Below are 25,406 nucleotides of genomic sequence, written 5' to 3'. Positions count from 1 at the left end.
TGTAACAATGCCATGGCAAGAGGCACGTAAAATGCAAAATACTAGTTATCGATGAGACAGATGTTTTAATTCTTTTAATCTCAAATATCCAACAGCAAACACTTCTGATTTGAGGACAGTAAATAAAAATCAACTTTTGAAACTGGACCTGGCAATTTCGTCGTTTACATTACAACGAAAAATTTGTTCTTTTTGCCGTTTGAAGTTACCAAAGTTAACCTCTCGTAGAATTTTATGTCGATGTTTTAGTCTAATTTTTTTTTAGACGCTACAAAAGGAGGATTCTCCAAGTGAAGACTCTGATGTAAAAGTTGAGAGCAGTGACGGTACATCTGGATTTTCGGGAGATAATCCATCTTTGCAAAGTAAACGAGTGGACTTGTTCAACAAAGGATTAAGCTTCTTAGGATCTCCGCCCATCAAAAAACAAAAACTATCGTCGAAAAGGTATTTAAAAGAAAAATCAAAACAAATATCATCCGTAATTGATAAATGAATTTTTTTTTGAGCCCAGATGATACAGATGATCTTGAAGCAGATGATGACCAGTCCTCGATAATAAGTGGTTTGCAAGAAAGTTTCAATACTTCGGTTGACTGCGGTCATAAAATTAAAATTTTGACTATTTTTCGATCGTGGTCTTATAAAAATTGAGGACACATTTCCCTCCGCAACTTGTCACATGATAGGCATAGCAAAAAATGTTGCTCGAGATTAATTGGGGATCCAAACCACAACCAACATCCATCTTTAGATGATAATATTATCGATGCAATTGTTAGCTTGAACCAGTCTGATGACTGCACTCAATATATGCTCTGAAAAAAAGATTACGTTTCGATAAAAGTAGACGGCAAATCGGTACCTATTCAAAAGAGACTAGTAGTAAATAATTTAAAAGAATTGTATGGAATTTTTACTAGTACGTATCCAACTATGAATTGTAGTTTCTCAAAGTTTGCTAGCTTAAGGCTGAAATATTGTATTTTGGCAGGTGCTTCTGATACTCACTCTGTTTTTGTATGTCCTATGTATGAAAATGTTAGTTCATTAGTGAGTGGTGCCAATTTTAAATCACTTACTTCCGCTTCTGAGCTGCCTTTGATCAATTATGAATTATACGATTGTTTGGATCGTATGGTATGCAAAAACAAAACGACTGATTTTTATTTAAATTGTTGTAAGAAGTGCCCAGGCGTGACGAATGTTATTAAGCAACTGGAGGAAATTTTTGAAGAAAAATGTATTAAAATTGTTACCTACAAACAATGGATTACGTTTGAAAGAACCTCATTGCAGACCCTAATATCTCCATTTGATGATTTTTTACAGAAGTTAAGTGAAGGTTTGCAAAAACTGTAGATTTATTCATTTTTGGTTAACAAACAAAGGGATTTTTTAAATGAGATAAAAAATAAACCGAGAGAAAACGAGTGTATCGTAATTTGCGACTTCTCAGCAAATTATGCTTTCATAATTCAAAATTCGGTTCAGGATATACATTAGAACAACGATCAGTCAACCGTCCATTCATTTTCAATTTATTATAGGAATGACTTGGACAAATTAAAAATTTCAATTTTTGTTAGCATTTTTGAATGCCTACATCACGATACTATTGCCGTACATCTATATCAAAAGCAGTTAATTGAATTTATTAAAATAAATTTACAGTGTCTCAATAAAGTAATATACATGTCTGACGATGCAAATGGACAGTATAAAAATAAAAAGAACTTCATTAAACTTACTCATCACTTTGAGGACTTTGAAGTAGCAGCAGAGTGGCATTTTTTCCCCATTTCACATGGAAAGGGGCCATGCGACGGAATAGGCGGAACTGTAAAACGACCAACTGCCAGAGCAAGTCTTCAGAAAATTAACAATTCCATTCGAACGCCGCGAGAACTTTTTGATTGGGCCACAGAATCACTGCCTAATATTACTTGTCATTATTCTACAAATGATGATTACGAAAAAGAAAGAAAATAAGTGTCAGAAAGATTTTTGGGAGCAACAACGATTAAGGGAACGCTAAAATATCTTAGCATGGTTCCACTATCTCGTCAAGAATAAGAAGCGAGGCTGTTTTCTTTGCACAAAAAATCAAATATTGTGAAAATTTTTAAGTGACATAATTTTGTTATGAAACTGTAAAAAAAGTTTTACTTGTACATAAAAATTTTGTTACATCTATAAATAAATATTAAGCAATCATAATGTTTACTTGGTTTTTTATTGCACATTTTCATTAATTCAATAAAATATAATTTCTTCAGTTATTATTGCTCATCTTCTCTTTACAAGTAAAAAATTACTCTTAATAAATGATGAAATGGTGATTTCTCGCTTTTTTGCATGATGGTACAAAATTTGGAGGTTATACTGACAAATGGTAAATACAAAAGTTGTAGATCTTTCAACTATCTACAACTTTTACTTTAGACTTTTTTTGTTACGAGGTACAGATATTATTTTATACTCAAAAAACAGTTTTTTACCATTAGGCGCTACATAAATTGGTATTCTAACAATAACAATTGAAAAGTCTCAATATTTTAAAAACATGATTTTTACATAAAAATTGATGCAGAATACGATGGTAATGATAAAAATTCGATTTATTTTGGGGGCAATTGTTAAAAATCGATTAAAAGAAATAAATTGTTAATAACAATATCAATTTTTTAATATTATAAAATAACCACTACAATGGAATTGGTGATAACTTATAGAATCAAAAATAGGCGATAGAAAAAAAATTCCTTGGACACGTATCTCTCATTTTTCAATATAAAAACTGGTAAAAAATTTTCAGCTGAACTGAAGAGGTGAAGGTCAAAATCCGTTCAATTTGTAAAAGAATTATCCATTTACTTAATAATAGAGGTTCCACATGAATACCAAAATTTCATTCTCAGTTACAAGTATAAAATAAATTTATAAATTCATACACAACTATCGCAACAGGTAGTGCGTTGCAATACAGAAAAATTCTGCCATTAGTAACCTTTTGACAGTCTGGTGTGTCGACCTCATCTGGCTTAATTAAACGAAGTCACCAATGGAAGCTACACTGTTTTGAATAATCATTTTCACCTTCACTCTGATCAGTCATGATGGATCGCTCAACTTCTTCAGATACATGTAAAAGTAGAGGGCTTTAATATCCACACTGTTTCTCAACACAAAATGTTTAAGATAACGATGAATTACAAAAAAAAAGGTAAATTCAAGACAATTTGAAAAGAAAGAAAATTGAGTATCATTGAATACTTAAGATAGAATGTGCACTGAGTCTTTTGATGACACTGAAGGATTTCTTTTAAAATTAATTTTAAATCGTTTCTCTAGTACGACATCATTTAAACAGTTAAGGGTACATGACAAAAAATTCATTCCATACTTAGAGATGCAACAATAGCAATGCATTTGGTAACAAATAACATTTATGTTGTATATGAAGAAGCTCGCAGTCTAAAGATGCTAGAGAGATTTGGAAAATTTAGAATATGTTAACACGTTAAACAACAAAATACTATTCAAAATTTAAAGAAAGGTGAAAACTTTCGCATGGCATGAACAATGTTGTACCAAAAGAGGTCAGGTAAATAAATGAAAAAATTTGAAACGAATTTTTAACCTAAATATTTAAATTAAATACCATTTATGGGCTCACTAAATCACAAATTAAAATTGAAAGGAGAAGCAATGATGATACAAATTAGAAATGATAATCTTAAAAACCGGTATACAATGAAACACTGCTAGATTATCAGTGAAGTATTGTATGTTAATAAGTATTAAATCAATAAAATAATATTTTCATGATAAAATTTTCTTAATTTCATGATAAAAAAACCTATTAACTTCTCCCTTCAAGTTATTCGGATGTTGTTGAATTCAACTTGTCACATTTTTCTTATTTGTCCTTCTTTTGTGTATTAACACGGTCGTATATTAATAAGATTATTAAGTTATAAGTATGATAATGATGTATGATTGTTAATTCGCATCAGTTATATTATTATATATAATACGTCAACTTCCCTGATTATTGTGTTGGTGTTATTATTCAATAGTACTAATCAATAATACTTATATTTATTAAGTTATTAGTTTATTGTGTTAGTTTGACTATTAAGGCTATTAGAGTTTTGGTCTTGATCTTGTACATGACATCTGTGTTGGTATATTGCGAATAAATATGTATATGTACACACGTATACTCGCACGTATTTATGATATTTTTATTATTATTTACGTAGAATGAACATAATTAAGAATGACACCTTTTTTCCAGGTAGAAGTAATACATGATATAGAAAAAAAAATTGATTGTGGACAGATAGAAGAGCTCATTTTACAAGCGAATAAAGAATTGAAGTTGGCTAGAAGTATGTTGGAATGGAGATCTTGGGAACAACAAATTAATAAAAATTTTGATGACCAATGGTCATGGCCACCACACTCATAATATTTGAAGTTGTAATGTAGATGGAAAAGCGTGTAGTTCAAATTTTTTTTTATTCTTATGTGCAGATTACACAATAAAAGAATATGATTTCTTTTAATTTAAAATTATTCTACTTTTTATCACATAACTGTTTTTTCGTAAAGTTTAGTGTAAAATGTTAAGTAGCATTTAGAGTATCCTAATAGGAATTATTTTGTAGATTAACAAGTCTCTAATTTGTCAATTTAATAATATTTAAATTTAAGGTAGGTTGTACATGAGGTAGGTTAACAGAAAAGTTTATGAAATCAGTTTTGTATTGAAAAGGTTATACTTATTTGTATTTATGGTTATTATGGTTATAATTTTTGTTAATTTCCTTGGCACTTAAAGTGTCATAATTAAAAAACATTCACACAAATATTTAAACATCACCCTCATGAAGTATTTAGTGTAACTAGTAGACTGCTTTGTGGAGATCGTTTAGTACGAGCTAGACATAACTAAATTCAAAGCAAAATTAGGTAAGCAGGTAGAAGAAAAAGTACAAGCTAAGCAAAATTAAACTATGTACCATATAATTACTTACATGAGCTATGACTTGTGTGCTGATAGAGAAGCGTTCTATTCAGCAGCCGTGAGCTGACTGTGCTGCGTAAACACTCCATATAAGTCATTTTGTACGAAAGCTCTAGAAAATCAAAATAACCAATAATAGATAGGCTTAATACATCAAATTCTAGTAATATCAATCTTGGTATAAATTCAGAAATCTGTTTAGGGTATTAATTGTGATTCGAATATAAGTCCATAGAAGATAAGAAAAGTATAGACGTAAGCAAAGTAATATATCAAATTTCGAAAGGTAAACAAATAAGCATCCGTTTTTAGATGATTACTAGTAGTTTTGCATAGGACTGTGAAAAATAATATTAGTTGCACTGCACCATTTAGAAAATTTTCTCTTGAAACTGCAAACTTCTGAACATGGCCTAAGAATTTTTTTGTAATCAAATAAAATTTCAGGTTACCGCTTAACTTTTAACTATAATAACACAATGACGTTACGTCGGTTTGCATTTTTTTTTTTTTTTTTTTTTTTTTTCAATAGCTAAAAGCCTATTTTTGTATTTAACTAGTCGTAATAATTTCACAAGCCCTATTGTTTTCACTTCATTTAGATTGTAGTACTTGGCTGTAGAAGAGGCTTCCTCCATTACGTATAGCCCATTTTTTCAAGTTTTAGTTGGTAATCCTTCATAACAGGACGAATTTAAGTGAAACTTTAACAGGCAGTAGAAAATAGTCCTAGGGAAAAAATTTATACTTCACCAACATATGCTTTTTACTTGAGATTTTATGCTATCCTCCGGGTTAAAATTTTTGGAGTCAAAATAATATGTGAAATCTATTAAGAATTTAAAAATGAAAAGAACGTGGCATGAAATTTTTATTTTGCTCCATGTCTATTAAGTTACTTGCAATGGAAATTTTGAGTTCTTTAGTCAAAACTGCTAAATTTTAATAATTTTTTAAGTTCTACAAATAACGTTTTAGCAAAAAAAAGTTCAAAAATCCAATTAAATGATATAATAATTTCTTTTTCTTTAATTTTTTGTATGAAATTATAACAAAACTATAACTATTTAAAACTGCAAGTTATATCTCAAGAGGAATATTTAAACCTCTTAATGTTTATCATCGGAAAACAACTTTTGATATAATAAATGTGGAAGCTTTTTTTTTTTTTACTTAAAAAAACCTTAGCAATTAGAAGTATTCAAAGTAAGTTATACAAAAATTACTTAAAACTGACCTGAGTTATAGTGAAAATATTGTAAGTGCATTGTTTATTTGTCGAAAAGATCGACAATACAACTAATAATTAATGGTAACTCTTTTTTTTAAGGGGGCAAAACTTAATTTACAACCGATTTTTTTTTTTATTTTTAATTTAAACGATGTTTTTTTAACTACGATTCAATGTACATACGTAATAGATGCATACAAAATTAGCGGCTGAAGTAAATTAAAAGCGAGAAAATCATGAAAAAAATGTGATTAGACTTAGATTGATATCTGTTTCGTAACACTTAAAAAATTATGAAATTAATTTTTAAAACTTCTATGTACATCAACATTTAAAGAAGTTATACATGTATGAAAACAGCTTGTGATCCACATTAGAATTTTAATATCATGCGTATTCCACCACTTTCGTCTTTTTAAAGAAGACTCATATAAAACAATTTTTTGTATAAAAAATTTTGATGAATTCGTCAGTAATGTCTGCGACTCTGCTTTTTTTAACTTTTAGATTTTTTATAATTTACTTTCGGTTTTTTTTCAATTTAAAATTGTTTTAAAGTCCAAAAATTCCAAAGTTCATAACAATCAATACATAAAGTGAAGAAGGAACATAATTGCAAACATATTAATAAACGCATATTTTCCGAAAAAAAGTGGTTTATAATAAGGTAATTAACAAGGGAGTTTCTGAGTCAATTAAAATAGTTTTTTAAACCATTTATATATATTCAGTAACTTTGATTGATTTTTTTATAAATTTCTTGTCATTGTACGTTAAAAAAACTTATTCTGAGAAAATATTTTCTTAATCGAAGCAAGTATTTTTTTCCATCATTATTGTTAATATTATGGTGATTATGTAATCAGAATTGACAAGTAGTGTAATTAGACAAAGCTGAGTTTTATTTATTTGTCGTATCTGTGTGTACACAGCGGCGTAGCGTTGTCCATAGACACCTGGGGTGGAACCATAATTTGCCACTTTTGTGACTGTATTAAAATATTATTATTATTACTGTTGATACTATTATTATTATTGTTATTATTATTATTGTTATTATTATTATTGTTATTATTATTGTTATTGTTATTGTTAAAACTATTATTATTATTTTTTTTTCAAAACTTAGTAAAAATAATATATATTCGTATATTATTTATATTATAAGGCCGATATCATACAGTAATATTTATATTCCGATTGATAGATCATATTATTTTTGCATATACTAGATTTACATGTGTAGACTTGGACTAAGATATGATTTTTATTTTCAACTTTATTGACTACAATTTTACATTTTGGGCCTTATGCGCAGCAATATCATTTATAACTTGATTAAAATTAATTTCATTGGTGAAACTTAGTTTGATTGACAAAATGGCCAAATCACCTAATCGTGTGGAACCCATGGTAGACCTCAAATAATTTTTTACTGACTTGAGCTTTGAGAAGCTACGTTCACATGCAGCAACGCTGATTGTTATGGTCAAAAAATTCGAAGCATAATTACAATGTTGGGAACGCAAACACCGTAAGTATACTCCTAAATGAATTTCAGCAGCTCAAGTGATCCTTTCAAGATGGTGTCGTGATCTTTCAGATCAATTTCAGTAACGAAATTACGTAATTGTTCCCTCTCGATTTCAAAGTCATTGACATCAATGTCATCTGGCTCTCCTTCTAACGCACACTCGTACTCTTATTTAGTAAGTTTGTTGACGCGAAAAATGAATACTTGACATCTAACTCGTGTAATTGCTGTGATCTGGTTTTTATTTCTTGTATAATTTTGTCAAACGACTCGAACTCTTAGTCCAATAAACGTACTAGTCAGCTTACATTGCACCAAACAATATGAAAACTTGATGGTTTATAGTTTCGACCACGCTGATTACGAAGAAGATATTAAAAAACATCCTGGTGCTTGGGGTCTGTGAGAAAAAAGCATCGCAAAGTTTAAAACGTTCATATCTCAAAAACGGTGGCACCTACAGTAAAATAGATTACACCATTCGACAGATCTTGCAAAATTCTATGAGATACGATTATTTATTTAAGTTTCAGGACCGGAAAATAGTAAGATAATCACTTGCAAACATCTTCACAGGTTGAAAGTGCGAGTACAGCTGTGATCTCCCCACCACGCGGCCATGCCTCTCCGCTCTCGGTCCTCATGTATATATATAGCTATAACTATGCTCCCTCTGCTCCCGTCATAGCAGCGCGGCGCGGCGCCTGCTGTTGCGTCTGCTCGTAAACGTATATGTATACGTATCTATAGATATTTATAAATATATTAACATATGTTCTGCTGTTAATGAGTAACTTGCGAGGAATAGAAAACACAATGTACTTAATATACAAATAATCGTAGACATGGTATAAAAAATACACAAGGTGGGCTCTTCAGCCACCGAACTGATTAGCCAATCAGGAGGCTTGGAACAAGCGATCTTCCATATTGGATTTTCCACCAATGGGTGGTGAGAGCGCGTTGTTCAACTAGTTACACTTTATTGCTGAAAATAAATACAATTCACCTCAAAAAGCAGTATTAAATTAAAAGCTTCGTATGTACGAGAAAGTAAATCAGATTGCCAGAGATGAACAAAAAAACTGACTCCTGATGTTAAAATTCTCATAAAAAGAAAAAAAATTGTAGAATTTGTATATTGAAATATTTAATAAACATTATTTACTGTACATTTTACAAATAATCAGGTGATTATATAGAATAATATTCATACATAAAACAGTGCACCTAACAAATTTTAAACAGATTATTTATCGAGGAAATTTTTTACCCTATACTCTTGTTTATGTGTAGCAGTAGTTAAACAACGCGCTCTCTACGCTCATTGGTGGAAAATCTAATATGGAAGGTCGCTTACTCCAAACTTTCTGATTGGCTGATTAGTTCGGTGGCTGAAAAGCCCACCTTATGTATTTTTTACACCATGACCGTAGACACATAATGCTATAAAAAGTTATTATTGCAACGAATAAATGTAGGTTAGGTATAGCTACACAACAAATTTACATCACGTATCATTCGGACACTGCCTCAAACTTACATAAGTATTGCACACATTTACGGCTAAAATGAGTGCTATTGAAACACGCGTATACAAATACTTATGCATAAATGCTGTAAAATCATGAAATACAGATATAAAAACTGGTGCCTATACCTTTTTGTTGCACTTTACTCGCAAGTCACTCATTTACTCTCCAACACGATCAAATATGCGTACTAGAAAGCTCGTACTGTCTTTGTACAATGCTTATAACATAAAGTCCAATGAAAAAAGTTTAAACTATTTGTTTATGTAATTAGTAATTTAATTTATTAAATAGTTTCAGCTTTTTAGCCCAGAAACGGACTTACAGACATGTGATAGTTACAAATAAACACAAAATTCCATACATAATAAAAAATCGCTATTACTGTGTACATGGAAAACGTCGTAGTCTTATCCTTTAATGTACCATCCTTTCACATACTCTCATTCCATACAAACTCTGATTTTCCAAAAACATACATCAACACACATCTTTCCGTACATATATCATACTTTCTGCCTACTGTGCGCTTCACTTATATTATATAAAATTAATTCACACGCTTTACAGTTGACTGGATATACTCTCGTATTTATCTCTGTTATTTAGTATTATCATTTTATCATTAATTTTCTCCAAAATCCTCGCCGCCACTTTACATCCATTCCCACTTAACAAGCAGACCCATTCATCATTCGTGCGCCACTGCTCCCCTATTCCTAAACTTTGAAATACCTCACAATCTTTAAACATGTGTTCGAAATTACTTATCCCTCTTTTACAAAATATGCATAATCTTTCTTCTAACCCCAACCAATATTTATTCGCTACTTCCATATTTCCGCATCTTGCCCTCGCAACATGGCTTATATTAGCACCCCTTACATATATTTTCAAATAATCCGCGCTTTCTGTATACATAATATTCTTATGCCGTACATTACATTTTGAGTTTTTGATCTTCGTTTCATTTACTTGCAATTATATATCAATTACTCTTTCGGTTATTTTTTTGATCACATTCGCTCTTTGGTTTCTCCATCTTTCTATTGCACATTCACTAAAACCTAAATCATTGAGAAATTTTTTCCTTTCTTCTTTACGCATTACATTTTTTTCTTTCTCATACATTTCTTTTTAACACAACTTCGTGAGTCTGTCTTCCCCCTGGCTAACAACTTTATTCTCATAACTCAATGATCTTTTACCGAAGTCTATCCATAACTTTTTAATACCCGTTTCTTTTGAAATCAAATATCTCGGCGTACAAAAGTCTAACTTTAATATCCATCTAAAATAGTCAAATTGCACCTTTTCCAGTTCTTTCCTGTCTTTCCACCCAAAAATCTCTGCCCCGTAGCACATTGTACTTTTGACTAGATAATCATACATAAAACACCTCCTTCTAAAGTCATTTTTACATAGCCTTTCCCCTAAACTCCACGTTTTTTTTTGCCACTATTGTACCTTTTCTTTTCAATTAATAATATTAATCTGATCATTAGAGTTCCCCTTCCTATTGAAGATAAAACCCAAATATTTAAAAGATTCTACCTCTTCTATTTTTTCATTTCCCCACTTCCATACACTTTTACCCAGTTTTTGCCTACTGTTGAATATTAGCATCTTTGTTTTTGTACAACTTAAAAACAACTTTCTCTTAACCACCAATCCTCTGAGCACACCCATCATATCTAACATAGCCTCCCTGTTTAATGCGAATAACACTAGGTCATCCGCATATGCTAGTGACCATGTTCTGACCTTATCTATTAATACCCCGTCTACACCCCTTGCCCTAAAATCCTCCTCTAATCCGGCAATATATAAACAGAATAACGCTGGACTCAGCAGACAGCCCTGTCTCAATCCCATCTTGATCCAAAATTCCTCTGATAGTCCTTCTTTACCTCTGATCCTCACTTTTGTTTCCACATAGATCTCCTTCAACCTTTCAATCAGATATTTACTTACCCCCTTTTTTTCCAAAACCCAGTCTTCTGGAAACCCTTCACCTTTCCACACCTTTTTTATAATCCCCATCAGTTGATTCCTAATCATATCCCCCGCAAATAACATCTACCCCTCCCAAAAGATCTCTAAAATGTTCCTTCCAACTTTCTAAACTTATATTCCCCTCCTCGGTCTCTCTTTTCTTATTGTATCTGTTCAAAAATTACCATACCTCCCCTTCATTTTTAATATTAACTAAAGTATCTCTTTCATAGTCTTTGTAATTTTGTTCTTTTAATCTGCATAACTCACTCCATTCCTTTCTTATCACTAGGTACCTTTCTTTTCCCTCTTGACCTTTTTTCCACCTTACGAACGCCCTCTTAACTGTTTTTTTTTTAATCATACATTCCTTGTCCCACCACGGCCTGTCCCCTATCCTTCTTGTCTTAATTTTTATTTCCTTCTTTATCATATTTTCTAACACGTAATTTTTAACATTTTTCCATTCCTCTTCTAGATTGTTTATTTCACTTTCATACCCCTCCTCCCCACTTGTATTTTCCTTATAAATTTCTATACTCTCTTCTGACTAAGAATAAACTACTTTTTTCTTTCCCTCCTTCTGTTTTATAGCCCTCCCTTCCGTAATTAGGCACATATCATCCATCCTCATTTTCAACGGTAAGTGGTCTGATTCACTTCTCTTCCCTACCCTGAAACTTTCTACTAATTCCATTGCCTCTGGATTTACTAATATATAAACAATAACCGAGTTCCCACGTGCTCCGATATGCGTAAACTCACCCCTTTCATCACCTATATCCATCCCATTAAGAATGTACCACCCTTTATTATTTATTGATTCTACTAACCTTTTTCCTTCCTTACTCACAGTCCTATCCAGACTATTCCTGTGTTCCCCCATCTTTGTGTAATCCTTACTTATACCACAAACTGTTTGTTTATGTAAAATACAATCGTCTCGATGATCTAGAGTGTGGAGCAGAACACATGTTGACATATTTAGTTACGTATACATTTACGCTTACGAGCAGACGCAACAGCAGGCGCCGCGCCGCGCTGCTATGACGGGAGCAGAGGGAGCATAGTTATAGCTATATATATACATGAGGACCGAGAGCGGAGAGGCATGGTCGCGTGGTGGGGAGATCACAGCTGTACTCGCACTTTCAACCTGTGAAGATATTTGCAAGTGATTATCTTACTATTTTCCGGTCCTGAAACTTAAATAAATAATCGTATCTCACAGAATTTTGCAAGATCTGTCGAATGGTGTAATCTATTTTACTGTAGGTGCCACCGTTTTTGAGATATGAACGTTTTAAACTTTGCGATGCTTTTTTCTCACAGACCCCAAGCACCAGGATGTTTTTTAATATCTTCTTCGTAATCAGCGTGGTCGAAACTATAAACCATCAAGTTTTCATATTGTTTGGTGCAATGTAAGCTGACTAGTACGTTTATTAGACTATCTTGTCTTAACCGATTGATTCACCCAACATATTCAGCGATCTCGCCAGCCATCTTTATTTTTTATTTTTTTTTTTTCTTATTCTTTGAGGAGCTATGCCAAGTTTTTCACACGTATTTTTAAAGCATAATCAAGTGCGTCGTTGACCAAAACATCTCGATTATTGATAAGAAATATATCTTATGCCTGAATTTTTATCGCACATTAAGGCACGCTTAGTTTTTTAGTTTGTTAATATAATTGAGCATCATTTTCTTCACTGAGAACTCGACTCTATAGTCTAAGAAAGGCCAAAAATGATGAAAAAATCACTTTCTTTTGCAACTTCACCTTTGTCAAGTGTTAACAACGTACTGGGTTGTACTTAGCATCATTGTACCAGCTTTATGTTTCATCTGCAAGCATTGCCATTTTTCAAAATTTTCGGTATGTACTGTGCTTGATTCATGTTCTGAAACCTTAGGATTTAGTTTCCACCACTGCTTGAAGCCATCAATAGTATTAAACCCAGATTTATCGTGACAATCACTGTAAACAATCGATGATGATACCACAGACAAAAACATTAGTGAACCGACAATTTCCTTATATGAGATATTCATGTCTATTTCGGTACTTTCCTTGTTTCCTACACGCTAAGAAGCGTTACTCTGTACACAGCGGGTTTGGCATTGCGGTTCCTAACGGTGCTTAGACGCGCAGCTCTAGACGTTGTAACTGAGCACTGCCGCCCCAAAAAGAAGGATGGCAATATGTGCGTGTAAATATATTTTGTTTTTGTTTGGCGCGACAGTGCTCAGTTACGACGTCTATAGCTGCGCATCTGAGCACCGTCAGGCACAGCGATGCTGAGCCTGCTCTACACGGGGTAACACTCCTTACCATGTAGCGGTAAGTCCCCTGGAGCCACAGGCACGCTGACAAGCTTGGCATCAGTCAAATTGTATTTTATAAAAAATTGTTGAATATACAGATTTTGATGAATTAGAAAACTACTAAGAACTGAATTAGAAAACTGAATTAGAAAAAGATTTTTAAAGTTCAAGAGATGATATTTACCATCACTGTAACTCTGATGTTTTGCGCTTATCAGGCTTTTTTATGGTTAAACTACAACATCCGAAAAAAAAATCCGCCAAAAAAAGCCTTTCAATACCATTACGAGGAGATACGTAGATGTGATATGCTCATTTTTAAGATTCTCCAGCGTTTTGTCCTTACTGGCTGAAACTTTCTGACCCTGAAGTTAGCTGCGAGTGAACCTATAGTAAATCCATACATACGTGCAGAGAGTCGATAGCAGATGCAAAGAGAGAAAAAGAGAGAGGACAGAGTCCGAAATCGACTATTAAAACTCGAACTCGACGCAGTATTGTTTACATGGCTTGATACTTTTTTTACTTTGATATTTTTGGTTAACTTTCAATTATTTATTTTTAATGTCATGTTTCTTTTTTATTAGGTTTAATCCATAGTACAAGAAAGGATGATAGACTAATAAGTGCAATAGATTCATTTTTATTCGTGTATTGATTGGTTTTTATGCAGATAATAAAATGTCATATCAATAAGTGTAAAATTAAAATCAAAATCTTGAGAAACAATAGATGTATTCTGTTTTAAACTGGAACATTCCGAAAGTAAAAAAAATTGAGCATTAATAATTTTTAATCATCGATTTTTGAAAGTTTGTGTTGGTCATGAAGTTACAATAAAAAAAATAATAAAAAATAAAAATCACTTCATCGCTAGAGATCTACAGAGATCCAATGATTATTTAATATATGTATATTTAATCTTGTAGTATTAAATCAAGCTGTAGTAGAAAACATCACGAAGTTACTACATCGCTGCGGATCTCATGATTGCTGAAATTAAAAACTTGTCTTAAATTTTATCTAGATCTTATAAAGTAAAAAGCAAGATGGCCTTTACAACCAAAGGTCTTAAATACACCTGATAAAATCATGTTTACACCTCCAAAAGCTTTTAGGGTAAAGTGCCCCCAACCTTGATAGTTGCATATGAGCCCATTTTTTCAGATTGCCTTACAGTATATTTTATCATTAATTCTGTTACTTTTTGGAAAAGAAATCCTTAAAAGTACAATAATTTGAAGGGGAAATTAAAAGTAATGTAAGGACATGTATTCTGGAAGGAAAATTGATCCTACAGCTCGTTAAGAGGTGAAAAGGGACTAAATTGTGAATCCAAAAAGTGGCTAATATGAAACTATAGAACCTTAAACTGAGACCTTGAAAAGGTTTGAACATATATACCACGTTAATTCAAATCTTCAGAGTTTATACATAATCTTGCTTTCTTTTTTATCCCAAGAACTTAGTCAAATTTGAGACGGTTATTTTTGACTTGCAACAATCATTGGATCTCTAGCGATGAAGTGATTTCTGACTGTTTGACAGTGTAGCTAAATTTTACCCTTAAAGAATGAATAAAACTTGTTAAAAGTAGTAATTTTAAATGATAGAACAATTGTTAAATATACTTGCCAACTCTTTTTAGCCTTGGGGGCTTACAGACAGATCCATGCACACGTAAAATCATTTTCACAAGGAATATCATGTACAGTATATTCTGAATGCTGTGATTTGTTCAACATAGTTGTGGTTATTAAAAAACAGATTGTTACCTGAATAAGACAGTAAAAAAAAAAAACAGCTTGTATACAAAAATATCAAACTGATTATTACTTTTTAAGTACAAAGAACACCTGACATACTAGTCATGTGAACAAATTTTTTATTTTTAATATAGTGCTCGATAAAATCATTAACAGTTTTTAGTTCATAAACATTTGTTTTATCTTAATATCTCTTTAAAAGCTTATTGTGTTATTACTAATAATTCTTTTATTAGTAACATCTCTTACCTTACGACTTGTTACAGTATAAATTATGCATTACGACTTTTAATTAGAAATTTTTTTATTTAATAACAAGTGAGGTCATTATTATGTCATATGAACGCTTGCCTATCTATTAGACTAGGTTGCTGAAGTAATATCGTTTTGACCAAAGGGCGCTTTTTATATTACAATATAACCCGTAATGAAAAAAAAGATCTCGAAAATACTTTAAATCTCTACAAATCATGACGTTTCTCAACTTTTGTGTGAGTTGCGGCAGTCATTTTTTTCTCAGCAGATCTAACCTATAAATACCAACTTGGGCTGCTTAGCTACAGTCGCGGTGCTGTCAAGCTAACTCTGACGTATTTGTAGGACGTAATATCTCATCACTGCAACAGTGCACATGTACATACACGCAATATTTCAGAAGATAGGGGTATTCTTGCAGCGTTCTTTCCAACTCTAGGAGTCCAGCAGATTTACCTGTTGCATGCTGTGCTCTTATATATCTACGGATTTACATTATGATGTGCACACGAAAATCACTTGCAAAGGTCAGAAAAGTGGTATGTTACTTCTTGTTAAGAAATCATTCATCAAATTCTCAAGTTTAATCGGTTATTTTTTATACCAGACATTAGCAAGGGCCAAAAATATGGTCATTTACCTTATGAAATCATCAACTTACAGAAATCCAAATAAATATGAAATAAATTAAAAAAACATATTTTGTTTTCTAAATTTATTATAGCTATAACTTTTTTGGACATTGTAGTATATAATTTTATAAAATAAAAACAATTTATTACATAAGACAAATAATTAGAACGACTACGTCCAATATTTTTTATACATTTAATCAATTTCCCTAATTTATCAGTTTAAATTAAACTGAATGATTTACAAAAGTTAAGTGAATCCAGACAGAATCGCCATAAAAATGATTTTCTTGATGACGTGAATGAAGATGTTTTTTCATAAATTACTAACTTGTCACTCTAATTATAAGCCTTGTTTAACATTATCTTTGAGTTTGAGTCTTGTTTCGCAAGTACCAAGGAATCAAAAGTATGTACAAATAATGTTTTGCTCGACAGACCCTGATGATTAAGACGCTGTTTGGCACTATGCAACTTCTTGTTACGATACTGAATGTATTTATATTAACAATTTTCTGAACAATAAAAAACTTCATAAAGATGTAAAAAAAGTGTTGAATATTCTTCATCTTTATTACATTCAGGAAAGGAAACGTGTTTTAATACCAGATGTTCAACAACAACCAAATGACAAGGATTGCGGGCTTACTGCAATAGCCTTTGAAGTGTCTTTATTATGTGGAATAAAACCTAATTTTGTTAGGTATAATTTTAATTCAATGTGTCTACATTTATTACAAATGCTTATGACTAGATCCATCAAACATTTTCCTTGTAGTATTAATTCTGTAGCCATGGCAACTAGATGGTCGTACAATAAAAATGCTATTATAAATAAATAATCAGTGTTTTAACGATAGTTATGTCAATTATTTTCCTAATATCGTGGATAAACTAACAATTTACAATCCTTTCGCTACCCTACATCTAGACAATCAGAATTCCCCGTATGGATAAAAATGATGAACATATCCAAATTTTATTTTAACGCAATTCACCATGTATTGATAATGGTTGAAATAAGATAAAAATAACATTTTCCATGTTTTCATACGTTTTCCACTGGCTATTTATGATTTCATCCACAATATCCAACAGAGGATGTAGCTATACTGCTACCATCGAATAATAATTTATCAAATAATAGAAAATACTCCATAACAGTGATAATTGAATCTGCTAAAAGTAAAAATGACAACTTTGAATCTACTCTAACAAGTGCAAAATGCAAAGAAAATGGAAATTACTATAAAAAAAATGTAAAGAAAAAGTGTTGCAAGCGATATAATACATACGTAATAAGAGAAATACTAAAAATTTAAATCATAATTCAACCAAAAAAAATGAAACAAGTACCCAAATTATTGATACCAGTATAATAAATAATATCAAAAAAGAAAGTAATGTAGAAAATCATAAGGCTAGTTTAACAAGTATTAATAAAAGTAAGTACAACAAATACCATCAAAAAAATTGACAAAAAATCTTACAAGCCAAAAAAAAAAACGTATTGAGAACAATGCGAATAATGCAAGTAATAACTTTACTAATAATAATAAAGCGATAACTATAAACACATCATTAATACTTCTTGAAATTAATAAAAGTATTTCAACTTCAATTAATCACGATATTGTGTAACTACTTTGGAGTGTTCGTGAAATAAAAGAGAAGGCACTGTACGTATGTAATCTTACTTGCTGTTTATTCAATGCTTCCCTTTACATATGTACGCTAGTTGTCAGTTACTTGCGGACTGACTCTTAGTCGCTTGCTTTAGATATCTCGCGCTTGTGACGTGTCCGTTCACACTTCTACGCCATACATCCACAGACCCTCACACACATACTCTTTTGCGTTCGCTCATATGTGTGTGTAAGCATCGATTCTCACCTAACACACGAATTACATTTACAGTTGCGCAATAAAATGCAAAATTCTACTTCTGAAAATAAAAATGTTGATAGTGATAAAACATATAATAAGTTAGATCACAATTGTGTTGACAGAAACAGTTTTAAAAATTAAATCTCACAAAGGACAAGTTATAATAAAGAAGAAGCAATATCGAAAATTACATAAAGATAAAATAAGTAATTGCAAAAGTATATATCTAATGAAAAAAAATAGTAATTAAAAAAAAACAATGACTGCGGTACAAAGAAAAAAAAATGAAAACAAGATATTGTCATTAAAAAGAAAGTATTATAAAAAGAATAGAAAAAAAAAAAAAATAATTGAGAAGGCTAAGTTTGCCATAGCAGAAACAGTTGTAAAAAAGTATTGTAATACTAATGTGGAAACTTCTACCAATGTACTACAACGAGATAAGGAAAAGTGTAGACAAAATTTTACTGCCAAACTAGAAAATTTTTTATAAAATCCAAACTTAAAGCTCAAAATTAAGTTTCAGCCTCTTTAAATGTAAGAGACAATTATAGGCATGAGGCCAAAAATACCTTAAGAAACTTAAAAAAAACGTTGTAGTATTCTTAACTATATTAGGTGACGTATCTATCGAAGATAATGAAGAATGTACATTAACGGCTTTATGTGGGTTGCCAAAAAATACTTCCCGATGTGAACATTCTTTCCAGAAAGTGCAGATAAATTTAGGTATGGTTAATAGATGATGTTGATGATAATTATTTTCATAATAATAAAATAGTTGTTAATGAAATAGGGCAGACTGCTAATATTTGCCTATTACAGAAAAAAAAGTAAAAACGTTAGAACTCTGAAAACATGGGTATGCAATGATTATTGTAAGATTGTCGATGTTGACATTTTACATTTTGCTGAATCATTTAGTAGCAATAAACTAGTTCGTTCGAGTATTTATTATGCTCAACCACGGTTGTGCACGTCAAAATTTTTAAAGCTACTAATTTTATTTTTTCATTTCTCAACCTTGTGGACAATTAGGAGGCAATTGTATAAATTAAGACGATCTTATACATTTATTATCAAAATAGATAATGCTTTAAATAATGCAGTTACTGAATGTTTAAAAGATATTTTAAATCACGCAAATAAGCAGCTGGGTCTGTCATTAAAAAGTAATCAAAATTATAATCAAGTATGCTTAAATGAATCAAAGTTACAAGAAAACTTTAAACTTGCATTAAAGAATACACTTAAATAGTAATAGATACACCTTCGAATCCTTGCATTTCATGCGAAAGATTGTTTTATGATAAAGATCTTGAGCTTTTTAGTAAAAATACTGAGAGAAATACAGCTTTTGAATTACTTGGTGTGCAGTGTCATCTTTTGGAAAGTATCGGAAAGTATAAAATAATTGCATGACCAAACAGGAGATTCTGGAGAAAGTTTTGTTAGTAGATCTTGCTGAATAAAAATTAAAAAAAAAAAACATGCCCTCAAATTGCGTTTTGAATAATCTTCAAGTAAAAGAGATTCCTGATGAGATTAAACTTTTAAATACGTTTGAAAAAAACTGAATACAATGTATAAAAGCATTTCTGACTATTATTAAAATGGATAGTGTTATGAACAAGAATTTATCTCATTACGTAAAAATCGATAAAGTTGTTGGAAACGTGTTTCATTTACCACTGCCATTTGAGGAAACTTTAAATAATATGATTTTGAACTTTAAAAAATATGACCTGACACTGATCCCCTTAATACCGATCATGAGTTGTACATCTTTGTAATAAGTCATCCGTTAAAGAGTAAGATAATTTAGCCAGGGTATGTCAATATAATATAGGTATGGCAAGCTGCAGCTTGGCTTAAAAAAAATAATCCTATCTAATAAAAAATAGAGCTTCCATCTTGTCCAGCACAATTACTCAACAAGCTCAAAAATCAACTTAAATATGAAGTTGTATTTAAAAAAGGTGTTAATAATAAAATGCAACAAGACTTGTTACAGCATAAACCGTTATTAACTTAAAAATCCCAAATGGATTCATTCTATGATAAGTATACTATTTATCCTTTACACGATAAAAAGGAAAATTCATCGGATACTACTTTATACCAAATGTTGAAAGTTCACGCTTCTGCTGTCGATAATTAAGGTAAAAATCTAGATTTTACATGTTTTCCCAATTTGCATTCTTATAGTGAAGGTGGTCAGCATGACATAAAATACTAATTTAAAGGAATGTGATTTTATCAAAAATCGATGAACATCAAAACATTCTTGATTTTAGTTGAATAATCAATATCTTTTTATTTATTGCATAATAATACTACTTGACACAACTTTTCTGAGATAACTTGGTACCGAATCGTATTGGAAAAAGGTTTGAAATGAATTAAATTGTATAGTACGCGAGTATGGCCCAGATACCTTCCTTGTAATCTTAAGTCCTGAAGAATTGATGTGGTCTGAGCTAGAAGCATGTACAAAAAAAAAGTAAATGGTTAAGATGATAAACGTTCCATTAGTCAACTAATGGCTGCAGATCTAGTGTCAATAGAAAGATTCTTTTATAATAAATTTAAAGCTACATTAGCTTACATTTTATCCCGGTCAATTCTATTCTACTATTGGATAAGTTACTCGTTATTACTGGGTTCGTGAATACCGAGGTAGAGGTTTAGCTAATTATCATTGTTTGAAAACAAATTAATTGTAAGAGACAGCAAATCGTTGTATGTTAGAAAACAAAAGTCAATTCTATGACTTACCTCGTACAAAAGATGAACAAAATACTGATGAGTACATGCCTGCCCTTTTCTTGACTTGGAAAGGAAATAAAGATGCCCAAATTATTGTAGAGTCATCTTATCTTTTGACAATATATGTATGCAAATATAGAACCAAAGGAGAAAAAAGTAATTGGACATGCCAGATATTTCATCAAATTAAACATTATGTAGTCATCTGTGGGTCTTTGCCGTACGTGTTGAAGCAGCTGATAGGTTACTAGGACATCCTTTGCATGCAACTGATTCGGATACAATTATTAAAAGGTTGATTGTTGGTATTATACGAGATCGAAAATCAAAACCATACAAAGATATTAAAGATCTTTCGGAAAATTGTACCGATATGTTTTATGAATCGTTGGTAGATAACCATTACCCTAATAGACCAGAGAGTTGGTAAGATTATGATTGTACGATTTTGCTAAATGGTTTAAGATTAGCAAAAAAAATCAGCTTGTAAAGCAGAGTATTACAAAATAGCACACGATTTGTACTGCGAAAAACGAAAAAAGCCATATCTTTATCAGTTTCGTTCAGACAGTTCGTCAGAATCTTAATACTTTTCGTTATTATTGTTGTTTCAACTTTAGAAAGATTTAGATAAACTAAAAGGTACGGAAATTACGTATGTAGATGTATTTCGATGTAAGCAAGTAGAGTGAGCAGAAGCGATGAAGTATCACGAAAAGTGTGCAACCATACTATAAGCTAACGACAACATGAATAAGCTAATTCAAAACGTGTTAGAATAAAGTAAAACATAGAACACAGAACTCAGCTCACATTCAAAATGGTTGCGTGCCTGAGGAACTGAAAAATGCTATGAATGATTTTAATGCAGTGGTAGAAAAAGTTATCCTCAACAAACAAGATTGACATAATTAAATTTTAAAAATCCAATTCAGATCAGTTAAGATTTTTCAATAAAATTGCATTAGTTTTGGAATCTAATGGTACGATTTTGAGAATGTTTGTAAGTGAACTCGGAGGTACGGGAAAAAGATTCGTCATTGAAAACTTAGTTTTATGGAATAAAATTAACCGAGGAAGAATTACTACCGTTATAGCTCCTACCGGCGTAGCTGCATACAATAAAAAGACTCATGATTCATAGACTATTACAGCTTCCTGTAGAGCATGATCGTAATGTGGAATTTAAACAATTATCAGGGGCAGCATTAAAACAGATAAGACAAACTTAAAATATGGTGATTTGTTAATTATAGATAAAATATCAATGGTATCTAATATACCTTTCATGTACATTCATTTGCGTTTAACAGAAATATTTAATACATCTGATTATGAAGATGGACGGTTTAATAAGAAAAATTTACTAGTTTTTGGCGATCTTCTTCAGCTTCTACCTGTTCATGAAGATTTCGTTGGTATAACCAAAAAAACAAATAGATAAGTACATTAAATTAATGTGTACTTTTAATTTACGGGAGTCATTCGACTACAATGAATTAACAATCAAAATATGACAAAAAAAACGATAAAGCTTACTTAAAAATACTTTCACGTATTCGATTAGGTTGTATTTCTAACTCTGATATAGATATATTACAAACAAGGAAACTTGAATTAACAAATCATAACTTTTTGATGAATTTCCAAAATTTGTGTGAATATTTGAGTAATTTACCTGTCGATATGGTGTGCCTATTACCTTAGTAGAAAAATGTGTAATGCTTTAAATAAAGCAATGATGATCACAATTAATACGAATGGGATTAATCTTATTGCAAATGATTTATTTAAGTATGCAAAAAATTTGGAGAAAAAAGTCCTTAAAACTGTAAAATGAAGATGAAGACAACATGTGTGGCGTTGATTGTGTGATTAAAATTAAACTTGGTTCTAGGATAATAATTAGATGAAATATACATGTTTTTGTCGGATTGAATAATGGAACTATTGGGTCAGTTAAATAAGTTTTTAAAGATAAATCTAAACATATCACAACTATACGTATCTTATTGCAATCTGGTAACGAATACGAGATACCTCGATTACAGTATAGATTTAATATAATGGATAAAATATTTATTACACGAGAAAATTTTCCAATCTGTAATAGTTACTGAATAACTATTCTTAAGAGCCAGGGCTTCAGTATAAAGAATGCTGTGATTAAAGCTGGTAACAACGCATTAACTGATGGTCGTATGAATTATTATTACATAATACAAACATTTGTACCATTCTCACGAGTCACATCTTTTAATGGTTTATATCTCGATCATTTTGATCCATCATATTACACTGCCAGCATATCAGCTATTCTCTAATACAATAGATGAAGATCGAAATACAGGAAAGATCTTAATAATTTCTATGTACCACCAAACAGAAAAAAAATTAAAAGCTTGAAGGTGCAAGATCAGAAATGGGCTGTTAATCAAAATCTCATGTTAGCTAATAATGAAGATGAATAAAACTATACTTCAGACAGTTGTTAAAACATTAGAGGGCTACCAAATCTTGGTAATGTTTCTTGTTATGCTGATTCTGTTGCGCAAAGTTTGTTTCATTCTACGACTATAAGGAGGATTTTGTTAAATCATAATCAAAATGATATGATACAAACGATATTTCAACAAAATTTTTTTAAGTTCTGATAGATATAACATTATTAAGACAATTTACTTGTAAAGAATTCATTCAAATAAAACAACAAAATGCAGTAAAATTGATATCGCATCTTTGTGATACGTCACTTGTGTTACAAAGTTTTCTTAAGTATTAATATAAGCACGTAATAAAATGTCAAGATTGTGATTGAAGACTAAATACTGAACAGTCTTGATACATTTTGTGCTTAATAATATCTGAACCATTACTAAAACATAACACTTAATCAACAAAAAATTATAGATGATAACCTCAGAGATTAAAAAAACTCTACAAGTGATTGTGTTAATGGCTGTCATCAAAAAATGATAGAAAAGATCGATACTACTTCAAAGAATACTGTTATATTAATAAAATTAACAATTTTTTCTGTGATAGAAAGTAGTACTTTCAAGGCCAGTACTGACAACGATAAGTTTAACATTATTATTAACAAAATGACAGGTCTTAAGCTCAACGAAGTTCCGCAAACAGAAATTAAAATCAATAACAGAATATACGAAGTAAGTCGTGAAATATTTCACCATAGTTCAAAAATTTCTTATGGACACTTTACTAATATGTTAATTAGAACCAATCAATGGTTCGAAACAACACGGTTGAAAAAAAGCCACAGGTCAAAATGAGCTAAAGATATGCATATTTTCATTTTGGAACACCAAACATGAAAAAATATATATGTTAATCTAGAAAAGTTATGAAACCTATAAAAAAAACTACCTTTCAAACAAAGTAATACACATGCAAGTTTGAAGATATTATTAGCACAAATATTATGTGTGCAGCCTAATGACGTCAAATGTTTTTCAAATAGGAAAAAATTTTTGCATTATTTCTCAACCGATTTTATTATGAGTAACAATAATTAATACTCTTTATTTTATATTAGCAGCAAATTTTGGTATCGCAAAGAAGTGAAATTAATAGCTTTTATCTAAGCTTTAAATTTAAATTATAAAAACATTTTTAATGTCAATGAAAATGTTTTTAGTGATAGGATAATAAAATACTGGAAGTACCTTACTGACGACACGTAAAGTTTTGTTGCTTTTAAATACTAAATTATATACATATCTATACATACTGTTCCACAGAAAGTCGACTCTACAGGTCGGCGCATGCGCAACCACACATATAGATAAGGTACTGCATAGAGAGAGAGAGAGATGTAGATGTAGATGTAGATATTGATTGAGCCAAGGGGTAGGACCTCATCTGGCCATTTGTACATAATAATTTATGGAAAAAAAGTACAATAATGCATACCGAGTAATAATTTGTTAGAATTTCTATTTCATAATTTGAGTATAATAAGATACGAAGTTTTGGGCAAGGTGAGGCATCTCTCTAATTGTCCATTTGAAGTGTGAAGTTTGAGGCTAACTTTTTTAAGGTCGCAGTAGTAGTGGTGTTTGACTGTGTGTCATTCGGACATAAGGCACTATCTCGAATATAATTGAGGGGCGTTTTGGCGTCCAATTTGGGTCTCCCATTCGTTCAAATCACGTTTCATTAATTCAACGTGAACTAGCTTTTTGTAATTTACGATTTAGTTAATTACGAACATTGGTGGAGGCAGGCCATTCAAGAAGTTCGATGCTTTTATCACAAATGAGTTTTCCAGGGATACTGATGAGCATTACTATGGGTAGAAGATTTGCGGTCGGCATCTAGCAGAGTGGCGTAAGCTTAAATCTTGGACACGTGTGAAGCGTTTGGAGATGTGTTCTGGGTTGTTGTATGCCAGCAGAGCGTAAACCATTCCTGCTATAAGG

The 25,406-nt window shown here is 31.2% G+C and overlaps 1 protein-coding gene across 2 annotated transcripts in view; it reads left to right on the top strand.

Moving 5' to 3' along the window:
- ND-13B (NADH dehydrogenase (ubiquinone) subunit ND-13B) overlaps positions 1-4,581 on the top strand; it is a 137,535-nt gene extending 132,954 nt beyond the window's left edge. For both annotated transcript variants that reach the window (XM_089594512.1, XM_089594513.1), the window contains exon 3: positions 4,304-4,581. In XM_089594512.1, the coding sequence (XP_089450638.1) occupies positions 4,304-4,477 (174 nt within the window). In that variant the 3' untranslated portion in view covers positions 4,478-4,581. The remainder of the gene's footprint in view (positions 1-4,303) is intronic.
- Positions 4,582-25,406: the final 20,825 nt, after the last annotated feature.

This window comes from Copidosoma floridanum, unplaced genomic scaffold (assembly GCF_036245765.1).
Source record: "Copidosoma floridanum isolate Cflo_tuat_1 unplaced genomic scaffold, Cflo_Japanese_pri ptg000021l, whole genome shotgun sequence".
NCBI lineage: Eukaryota > Metazoa > Arthropoda > Insecta > Hymenoptera > Encyrtidae > Copidosoma > Copidosoma floridanum.
This window is presented reverse-complemented; position numbering and strand designations above follow the sequence as displayed.